This window comes from Phoxinus phoxinus (assembly GCF_949152265.1).
Source record: "Phoxinus phoxinus genome assembly, chromosome: 3".
Taxonomy (NCBI): domain Eukaryota; kingdom Metazoa; phylum Chordata; class Actinopteri; order Cypriniformes; family Leuciscidae; genus Phoxinus; species Phoxinus phoxinus.
This window is the reverse complement of record NC_136878.1, coordinates 3405747-3416998: the sequence shown is the minus strand read 5'-3', so window position 1 is coordinate 3416998 and position 11252 is coordinate 3405747. Positions and strand designations below refer to the sequence as shown.

The 11252-nt window shown below is 37.3% G+C and overlaps 1 protein-coding gene across 8 annotated transcripts; it reads right to left on the bottom strand.

Annotated features, from left to right (window-relative positions):
• Positions 1-3684: 3684 nt before the first annotated feature.
• On the bottom strand, positions 3685-8235 carry LOC306996012 (cystatin-A-like). 8 transcript variants are annotated; one of them, XM_079608099.1, is made up of 6 exons: positions 7169-7489; positions 5944-6039; positions 5672-5721; positions 4773-4860; positions 4422-4523; positions 3685-3962 (listed from the first exon to the last, which is right to left on the bottom strand). In XM_079608099.1, the coding sequence occupies exons 3-6, from the start codon at positions 5704-5706 to the stop codon at positions 3816-3818; spliced, it is 372 nt and encodes a 123-aa protein (XP_079464225.1). In that variant the 5' UTR covers positions 5707-5721; positions 5944-6039; positions 7169-7489; the 3' UTR covers positions 3685-3815. The 8 variants fall into 8 exon arrangements, with proteins under 8 accessions (XP_079464225.1, XP_079464226.1, XP_079464227.1 ...); XM_079608100.1 differs by having other exon boundaries at positions 7373-7489; XM_079608101.1 differs by lacking the exon at positions 5944-6039 and having other exon boundaries at positions 7373-7489.
• Positions 8236-11252: the final 3017 nt, after the last annotated feature.

Sequence of the window (11252 nt, the reverse complement as noted above, 5' to 3'; positions counted from 1 at the left end):
TGACAGAATCTGAGACGGAGTGCTGACCACGGTTAAAACAACATTCCTTCTTATGTTCATTCATGTTTATTTGATGCATAAATGAACTAGAAGGAAGAGATGATCGGTTCACGAGCAGCTTTTACTGAGGCGACACAGCGATCTGTCACGACACATTAAAGAGCCACAAAACGGTATTTATTGTTTATTTTATTTTTTTTATTACCAAATTTGAAAGGTGAGACTTTGTCAAGGTCAAGGTCAAATTTATTTATAAAGCACATTTTCAAGCAGTCATTACTGCCACAAAGTGCTGTACAGAAATTCCTACCAAGCATAAAAACATACTAATTAATCAGAGAGAGTTACACAGGCAAAATGTCCCAATAGTAACAGTAATAGTTAAAACACATGTAAACATTTTTACAATCAAACATCACAACGTCACAGCACATATTGTATTAAAAGACCTATCAAAAAGATGAGTCTTTAAAAGCGATTTAAATGACTCAATAGAGCTAGCTTCCTTAATATTAAGGGGAAGAGCATTCAATAGCTTAGGTCCTGCAACAGAAAATGCTCTGTCTCCTCTGGTTCTCAGTCTAGATCTAGGACAGTCTAGAAGTCGCTGGTCATTTGACCTAAGTGCTCTGACGGGGGTGTGCATAGTCAGCAAATCTGCTAAATAAGACGGTGCTAATCCATTTAAAGATTTAAAAACAAATAATAAAATCTTGAACTGTATTCTAAAAGCAACAGGCAACCAGTGGAGGGACGACAGTACCGGAGTAATATGATCAAATAGTTTTTTCCCTGTCAACAGTCGAGCGGCTGCATTTTGTACTAATTGTAAACGGTGAATAGACGACTGATCTAGGCCATAGTATAAGGAGTTACAGTAATCCAAGCGGTTTGTAATGAGAGCATGTATAACTTTTTGTTTAATATGTTTAATATCAAAAGTAACCAGAAAGTAAAAAAAGTAAGCTGGTCTGTCCTGTTTGTCAATACTTGTCAGTGTTCTCTCTGCTCTGTGATGTATTTTTCACTTCGTGAGAACATGGTGTGCCGTGAGAGCTGCGTAGCTTGACGGACATAGCGACAGTAACTAAGGGGGGCGGATCTTTGCGAACGGTCAGAGTTGGCAGCTATATACGCATCTGGCTGACTGAAGGCTTTTTCTGTATGGGCCAGCCTTGGCTGAAAGCAATTGTACTGGTGTCAGGTGCATACTTGGTTTAGCTGTGTGTATTTACTTCGGCCTGAGTTTGTCACAAGCGGGCCACTAGGCCTACTAGAATTAAGGAACTCAGCCGCCTGAAAAAAAAAAGGTTTTGGGGTTAAATCCTGAGGAGGATCCTGCGGATGCAGACCATTTCGTTTTCAAGAGGAATCATTCAGCTGGAAAAAACGAGTACCGGTAAGTAATTTAATTAATTTATTGTTCTAGTGTTGTTTGAAGTTTTAATTGTCAAGCTAAAAAATAGTTTTTTTATGTAGATTGCGTTGATAAAGGTAAGTTAACGGTCCGGGAGATATGGGGGTCATTATACGAAAACGTGCCATTTTGTGTCCCTCAGGGAAAAGAAGCTCTGTAAATCTTGATAAACCGTAAAACAAATAAAATATTTTATAATTTAGTTTCCATAATATAAGAATTAATTAATTTCTGTTTCTTTTGTTTTTAAAGGATTTTAATCACATTTTTGTGCAAAGCATCTTGCAGAAATTTTGAAAATGGCCTGTCCCTCAGTATGATTTTTCTACTTCTACTTGCTATCGAGGCCAAAAAAGTCAAACTATCATAAAAAACAATATACTTGTATAAAGCCTTATAAGTGTCAGTTCATTAGTCATGAATGGATTTTATTCTTAACTTGTCCAATTTTGAAAAAAAAAAAAAAAAAATTTAGTCGGGTCCCTAGGTTCTCGTCAACCCTGTTACTTTTTATGAAAACACCTCTTTAAAGATAATGGACTGTTCCAAAAGTTGCATCAGTTCCAGGAAGTGACATCATCTGCCTTTCATGAAGTTGATGGTAGAAGACAAGTAAGAGTTCTCTTCTTTTAATGAATTTTCTTTGAGTTTATGTAATGTCTGAAAGACAGGGACACACTCATTGTGTCAGCCCTGTTACCAGAAAAGCATATACATTAAAAAGTTATTTGTACATATTTAAAAATGTACATATATAACAACATTTAAGCCTCTCATTAAGGCTCATAATGTGGTTTCATTACCTATACCTCATGGCTAGTAATGGCCGCCAATAACATTTTTCGTCAATAACATTTTTAGATTAGATTAAATGTAATCTAACATTTCTGCAACGTTCAAGAATCAAGAATGATTCCTGCTCCTCTTAATGTGACAGCACGGCACGTAGAAATACGGAAAGACATCTGGTCAAAACTTGTCAGACAGGAATGTTACATTAAGTGATCATTAGTCATTGACTCTTGTTTATTCTGTAAGATTGTTCACCAGTTTACTTCCTTCATGTTACAACACACTCACCAAATGCCTACATAATCATTATATGATCTGCATTTTGTTTTTTATACTTTTTTATAGTGGCTAAGACTATATTAACCAACTATAGACCAATCTCAAATCTTCCTTTCATAGGCAAGATCATTGAAAAAGTTGTCTTCAATCAGCTGAACAAATTCTTAAGCTCAAATGGATACTTTGACAATTTTAGATAATAATAAACTCATAAAGATAATAAACGATATTTGGGGAATCTTTATTTGGGGATCCTCATCAATGTCTACCATCAACTGTTTGGTTACCAACATTCTTCAAAATATCTTCTTTTTTTGTGCAGCAGACGAAAGAAACTGGTTTGAAACAACTTGAGAGTGAATAAATGATGACAGAATTTTCATTTTTAACTAAGTGAATTATCCCTTAAACAGAAATTAACTGTTGGCAAATTTGTTTCACATCAGTACTGTCCCGTTTGTCCTGCTGGACATGACACACAGCAATACTGTCACTTGTGACCATTGCATTGCAGCCATGTGTTCAGTGTTAAACTTCTTTCAGTCCAGCTGACGAGACTGGGATGACAACTTGATCAAACGGGTCTATCATTTCAACAACACCAGCCTTCAACAGACCAAGCAATGTTATTTGTTCATGTTTTATGGGGACTTTCCATAGACATAATGATTTTCTTAGGCTACCTATCACAGAAAACTTTCTGCACTTTTACATTTTCAAAAAACATCACTTAGTCTGATTTATAAGCTATTTATGTATTTAGTGTAAGTTTGATTGTGGGTTGGGTTTTATTCATTACTTTTTCTAAATGCTCCTCTCATGAACACAGAGTGAAGAAGAGAAACTACAGGTTTGTAATGAAGTGAGGTTGAGATGAACAAGATTTCGGTTCATATAATACAATCTAAGTTTATCAGTCTGATAAATGTTTAAAATTACATTAGTTTGGTCAGTGCAGCCTTAAATTTTAAAAAATGAATGTCAAAAAAAAAAATCCCTTTAAAAAGTCATGCAGACAGCCAATTAAATCTTAAAAATTAAAAAATGATTGTCATTTTACATTATTTTATTTTACTTTTTGTTTTAAAAAATTTGGAATGAGGATTTTTAAGACAAAAAATTTTTGTGTGTTTATTATTTCAGCATAAAACAATTTTAGTAAAGTGAAGTAAATTTGGTGTTCATACACTGACACTGAGGGTTTGAATATTGAGTTTATTATTGAGGAATGAAACAGTTTTCAATAGTTCCTCTCTACAGTATAGCAGTTCATTGTGTGTCTGTTATTATATCAGACCGACTATTTTCTGCATGCGGTTAGAAGTGTTCAGAAGGAGATCAGAGGGTCCATGATGGTTTTAGGGGTCTGGACTCCAGTCACAGACAGTTTCCCTCCATTGCAGTCGAGAGCTTGAAATATCAGTACATGAACGCACTTATCTTCTTCTACGCCATCCTCTTGACTGACGACCACCTGAGAGAGAGAGAGAGAGAGAGAGAGAGAGAGAGAGAGAGAGAGAAATCCACATGGATTTACAAATGATCTCTCTCATGAAAAAACTCTGTTCACACTGATAGCAACCTAAACGCATTCCTTTTCCATGACCGTAAAGAAAAATCCCATAGCTAGTTCTGCTACAGTGACCATTAGACTAAATTTGAGTGTCCAGCAACGGACAAAGTTGAGAAGAGTTTTATCTTATAATGCAGAGAAACTTTATACAGTGACTTGATGCATTTTAACTTTCAGAGAAGACAGAAAAATGACTGGACACATCACATCCGTTTAGCACACACTGCTATAGTTCGCTTGTTGATATTGGAAATACAAGTTGTGCCTTAGAAGAGTTTCAGTGATTAAAACATCAAACACAAAAATACATAAATTCAACATAAAAACAAATCATCCATGAGAAACAAAACACTAATTTACCTTGACCAGATAGTTTATTCCTGCCACAACCTGACTCTTATAGAGTATAGGAATGAAATCTTTAAATCTGAATCCAGTCTTCTTCTCCATCTGTGACTTCACCTGAATAAACAAATTCACATTTTATATTCATCTATATTATTATTTAAAAAAATAATAATATGGAGTTACATCTATAATTCAGATATCAGAAAACTTATGTAAAACGTTTTGTGACTTTGAGTAAAAAGTAAAACAGTTCTTTTGAAAATAACAAATATTTTCCCCAACACACTTCACAGCACAGAAATAGATTATTTTACTAGTCTGTGTTTTAACAAAAGCATTTATGAGTGATTTTCTGTCTCCTACCTTAATGCAGATGTCCTTCACCTCTTTAGTGACAGGCTTCACTGTGGTGAATCCTCCAGCAATCATGTTTGCTGCTGCACTCATTGTGCTGGTGATCAAAGATGAAATCAACTGTATTATCAGACAGTTTGTCTCACAGATTGATTCTGATCCACTATTTATGCTGCCAAAATCGCATGACATCAGAATGAATTAATGAATAGGTGGAGTTTTACTTAGGTGTGGTGTGTTGTGTAATATTCAGAAAAAAAAAGTTTTAGTTTTTTTAGAAAAATTATTTGTGGACTGTGCTTCAGTGTTTTTTGTTTGTTTTTAAATACAATTCAAGAGTTTGTGTTTTAGGAACATTTTGTCCCAATCTTCAACTAGATCATTAAAAAAGTCATTTAAAAATTATTATTATTTTTTTATTAATTTACTAACAATATTTAGAGTAAATAACATTGCTCCAAATATTTTATTTTATTAAATATATAAAAAAATATTTATAAATATATTTTTGAATATGAATAACAATGAATAATAACAAAATCAAGTAAGACAACACAATATAAATCAATATAAATAAATGAAAAATACAATTGAACCAACAATTTTTTTTAAAAACTGCATAATTTTATGCCAACATTTTGAGAGGGTGATTTATCACTAATCCAAGACATCAAAATATTTATCCTAATTAACAAGTGAAAAAGTCGTCGCTTTTTAATTTACAAGGAATATGTGACTCAATTCAACTTTATTTTTTAGAGCACTTTCAACACCACAGGTGGAACCAAAGTGCTGTACAGAAAAATATAAAAGACAAAATAAAAAATAAAAACCATGCAAACATATGACATACACAGCTTACAAAGCATTTTCAAATGCTAAAGAAAACAAATATGTTTTAAGCACACCCAATGAAGGAGAAGATTAGACAGAGGAAGGTCATTCCAGAGCCTAGGAGCTGCAACAGAGAAGGCCTGATAACTTTACATTTTAAACGAGATCGTGGAACCATGCGGAGCAATTGATCATTTGAGCGCAGAGATCTACTGGATTGACAGAGACTGATTAAATCAGTAACATGCAGAGTAACATACAGATACGATGCCTTTTTCCAACCACTGCCAGCTTCCTTACATCATGCGGACCCGGGTGCGCACTGGGGTACCGAACCCGAGACTACCTGGAGGAGGGGCTAATAAAGCTGTGAGGATTTTGGGAAGATACTTGCAGAAGTCGGCCTGAAAGATATAGACCTCAAATCATGCCAAGTCAGCCACTAAAGGGAGATACAAAAAGGGAGTTAGTTCAGCTTTTAGTTAGCTATAATGACATCTTCTCGAAACATGCTTTGGATTGTGTTGAGGCAAAAGACTTCTCTCAGCGAATCCGCCTGATGGATGAACGACCATTTCGCCTTCCTTCAGGGGATCAGGGCATAATAAGGAAATCCGCCAGCGAATTTGCATCACCACTGGTAATGGTATGGAAAAAGGATCACAGTTTGAGAATTTGCACTGACTTTAGGTGTCTCAATGAAACACACCCACAATCAGATTGTCTGGCGGCTCTGGGCAGAAATGTATATTTTAGCACAATGGACTTGACCTCCGTTATACAATAACATCCGCATGCACGAGGAGGATAAAAAATACACAGCATTCACCACACCACACGGATTGCATGAATATAATCGTATGCCACAAGGTCTGAGCAACAGTCCGGCTTCATTCATGTGAATGATGCGCAGTATATTTGGCGACATGAACTTCATCAAGTACCATACCACAGCATATCATCCAATGGGCAATGGAGGAACTGAACGATTTAACAGGACTTTAGGACCTATGTGTTCTTTTAAACATCTAATTTTGCCTTAATGGCAAACAAATAAATACATTTCCTCCGTCCTCGTTAAGAGAGATAATTGTCTCCTCATAGTTACACAAGTGGACAAGGTACAGTAGGTTAAAAACAAGTAAATGTTTACTCCCTGGTTAAAAACATTAATATTAATAATAAGAATATAACATGTAGTGGGGAGCAGATTGCGACCGGTACCGTATGGTAAGACTTCAGTTCTAAAACAAAGATCTTTGGTTTGCTTTGATCACAACAATCTTTCAACACTTTTTGTGATGTCAACAGGCTACATGATAATGCAAAAGATCCCGGTTTGAGGAGAGTGTCACATTACCTGAAATTCAGGAAACAAAACTCTGCAAACAGTTATTGCTTGTTCATTATTATCAATCGCCGTATGTCACAAGTATACATAGGTCCTAAAAGAACACAAGTTGTGTTTTTTGCCCTTCAAAACTAAACATAAGTGGCCCAACAAATTCAAACCCTGACATTTGCTTAAAATGCCACTGTGCATGAGACAACAGGCTTCCCAACTTTTTTACCTCATGTTTGGCAATGTGCCGAGACTCCCAGTAAACATGATGTTTACACGGGTACTTCGAGATCCTGTGGTAGTTGATTATGCAAGTCACGCCAATACACTACTCTCTCATCTTCATGAAGCAGCAACTATCGCACAGCAGCATGCTGTTAAAGAACAGGAAAAACAAGCTCAGGGAGAAAACAAAAGAGTGAAAGACACTCACCTAAGTGTTGGAGATTGTGTGCTGATTGCTAATAAGGGAGAGAGAGGGAAGAGAAAACTGGGAGTGGGAGTCAACCGTCCATGTAGTCATCAACCAGAATCACCAGACGCATCCCTAAGTAATGCACGATGAAAAAGGAACCAAGAGAGTTGTACATTGTAATCTCTTGTTGAACATCAGTTTCTTATCTTTTCAGACGAAACTTGGAGGGGCCAGTAATCCTGACCTCCATAATTGTGATGATGAAGGGGAGTCCGTTGCTCATCTACAGCCCCAGGATCTTGCAGATTGCTTGGAGAGTGAAAGTTCAGAGAAACAAACAAGCCTCTGGGTGTTATATGAAACAGAATATTCCCTGGGTCAAAGTTCACAAAGTGAAACTGGATCTGTGCAGTTCCATACTGAGGGAGAACAGCAGAGTCAAGATGATGATTGCTCTGAGAAGTCTTGTGATGATGGTGATAGAGCCACTTCCATAGTGGAGACAACAGACATGCCCAATACAGCACAGCCTAGTCAAGAGACTGGAGATCGAAACACACAGTAGAAAATACTCAAGAACGAGTTACACGTGCTGGCAGAGTAGTCAATAGAGTCAATTGTCTTATTGAATTTATGGCACAAAGACAGTTAAAGATTAGATCAATTACAAACACATTTGGTAGAAAGTCACAGTCATCATGACTTACCTTGTTTTAGAGTTCTCTTATTGTTGCGGCAAACGTCCGCTCTAACGCTGCTTGTTACACGGGAATGAATGCCAGGTGAAGCTGGTTTCAATCAGTGTGGCGCGCACCTTGTGCTTTGAAATAGTGCGTGTGCTGCTCATTTCATTGTGTACTGTGAGCAGCGTGGACGCAGTGGAAATGTTGGGTCAAAGACAAAGACAAAGATTGATTTAAACTGCACGGGATCTCTTTGATTCTGAAGAGACTACCGGTTTTTCACCTACTGAGATTCTACAATAAATTGAGAAAAGGCAACTTAAGTCTCATTCTTGTGAGTGGAACCCAGTGTTCAATTCAGGAGTAAGGAACTGTAAGACTTTATCAAGCAATACTTCCTCCAACCACTAGGAGTCACACTCCTGCCATGACCAGCAGTACAACTCCCAGTCGCTAGGGGGTGCAGGAGGTATTTTACCTGCAATCATCCTCCTAGTTGCCAGAGGGAGACCATTGGCAATAACTCTGTTGTAATTAGCAATCATTGTTTGATGATACTCACCTGTGTAGGGCCCTATTTAAGTTTGCCTTTTGCCATTGTTTTCTGTTCAGTCTTGAGCCTACCTACCTGAGTATCCCGTGAGTTTTTTGTGAGCCATTGTGCTTGTTTTGTTTTCCTTTTTGTGACAATTGGAAGCTTTGCTTCTAGTTTATTTGTTTGTACTTTGCCTTTGCCTTCTTTCTAAAAGTAAAAGCTACTTGGAGTTTATGCTGCTTGTCTCCTTGAGATTTCTGTCACTCTGCACTTGGGTCTCAAAATCCTCAAAGTTTGCTCACTCAGGAAGAACACCAGTTCTGTGTCCTGGAGACCGGGGTTCTAATCCCACTTAAGACAACATTCATATAGTCCCTGCTTCTATACCATTACAGGAACCCCTTTCAAGTGTGGGACCCGTGCAGATTAAAACACTTGACAGTGATGGGAGCTCGTCCGGGATCATATCCTCTGATACACATGAGCATTATTCATGTGACTAAAGAATGTAATTTATAGATATGTGATACATTTGAATCGAAGATTTGTAGTTTAGAACCTGGTATGGTGTAAAAGGCATCATTTTATTCTGGGAGTTTTTTAAAGGCCTGATCACCCTTTAATTTTTACTCAACCTTTTTAAGAAGGTAGCATTTACAAGCTGAAATCGGTGAAGAGTCATTTTGGCAACCTCAGTCAAATGTTTAAATAAAATTGGATAAGTTTTGGGATTTTGGTGAATTTAGAAAAGAGCTTAAAGGAGAACTCCAGCGCAAAATGAACCTTTGGTCTAATTACACATTGTTAACCGTTATCTGAGATTTGTTTTCATGATTATCGAATGTAAATAGTTTTATCTCTAAAAACAGTTTAGCCTATAACGCTAGTATAACGCTAGTATATTGGGCATAGAGTAATGACAAAAACAAATCGCTTGTTAATACCACTAACAAGGCTCAAAATAGCCCCACACTAACACGGTAGCATAATGAGGATCCCTACCTTCAAACCGAAGCATTGAGAACTTTGACAGTGTCCAGACAGTTTAATAAGAAGATATTTTATACATACAGTCAACTTCACGTACACAAGCAGAAGCCATTTTTGAAAAACAGACTCGATCAGTCAATCAACGAAACGCCGATCCAAATGCGCTGGACCATATGAGATTCTACACAGTTCAGCGCATTTGGATCGGCGGTTCGTTGATCGACTGATCGAGTCTATTTTTCAGCTGGAGAACAGGTAGGTCGAGGGCACAGGCTGGTCAGGGATGAGACAGCTCCAGGCTCTTCGGCAACAGTGGAAACTTGACAGCAGCTCAAGAACCAGAGGCTTGGCATATGAGATGAAGCAGCACTAGAGTGGCTCTCCAGGATAGGAGTCTCGATGACCAGGGAAGAACAGGATGCAGGGAATGAGCCAACACAAGACAAACACACAACAAGAGATAACAAACAAAAAACTGACAACTATGACTAGAAAAACTAAATAACTAGAGGTAGCAAAACGGGAAAATAAAGAAAAGAAAATAATTTCTCAAAATAAGTCTCTGGTTCTTACAAACAAAAGAAGTGAAACAATACTGCAACCTTGCAGAGAACTAGAGAAAAATAAATAAAAGATTACTTAAAAAATAAAGACACGTCAAAAACCAGGCTTGAGGGAACTAGAAGTAAGTAAGGACTAGAGACTAAACTATGGCTGACGCGAAACAGTCGTTCCGAAGCTTTTCGAGATCCCGAAGCGCAGATGTTTCGAAACACTGATCCGAAGCGTGATTCAAAACACCCATGTCACGTGACTATGGCCAAACGAAGCCTCGAAGTGTTTCACGAGTGTTTCATCAGGTGTGATCCGCCGAATCAGCGTTTGATTGACACGGTCGCGAACAGACCACACAATCGCACATCTGTATAAAAGTGAAATCAACGCATATTGACCTCGTGGGTTTTTGTGAGAGGAGTTTGATGTGATATAGTGACATTTATAGTGCGATTTGATTAGTTATAGGCCATTTAGGCTTACATTTAAATGTACACAACACATTGACTGATAGGCAGAGACAGAGTATAGTATACCATCAAACCCAGATGATACACAATGCCACAGCTGATGCCACAGTGGAAGTGAAAAAAATACATCAACGATACGCATTTGCCAAGAAATCATGATCCACTAACTTACTGGAAAGAGAGAGCAGTAATCTTTCCTCATTTGTATGTCCTGGCTAAAAAATATATTTGCATGCCAGCAACAATTGTCCCTTGTGAGAGGATTTTTTTTCAAAGGCTGGAGAAATTATCTGTGAAAAAAGAAGTAAGCTAAGTCCTTCCACAGCAGAGAAATTAATATTTTTGAATAAAAATCTCTAAAAAAGTGAGACGTGGCTTGATTTCTTTTATTAATATTCATTTTGCAGGACCAAAATAACATTATGCACAGTGAGGAGCCTAGGTTACAAGCTTCACATATTAGAAAAATACAATAATAATAAATAAAAAACATTTTTATAATGGTTCGTCGAGGTCGTTTCAGATCAACACCTGCAAGTGACCACTAGGTGTCGGATTGATTCGAAGCCCCGAAACAATATGGCCCATTTGGTTCAACCGTTTCATTGCTTCACGAAGCCTCGATCTCCCCACCACTAGCAACTAGAAGGAAATAAGCACTAGAA

What these genes read in the sequence shown, in the direction of transcription:
- LOC306996012 (XM_079608096.1), bottom strand. Translation starts at nt 5,775, where the DNA reads ATGGTTCCACGATCTCGTTTAAAATGTAAAGTTATCAGGCCTTCTCTG. An exon ending in TGAAGGACATCTGCATTAAG is followed by an intron (nt 4,524 to 4,772) that starts GTAGGAGACAGA and finishes TTGTTTATTCAG; the next exon opens with GTGAAGTCACAGATGGAGAA. An exon ending in GAATAAACTATCTGGTCAAG is followed by an intron (nt 3,963 to 4,421) that starts GTAAATTAGTGT and finishes TCTCTCTCTCAG; the next exon opens with GTGGTCGTCAGTCAAGAGGA.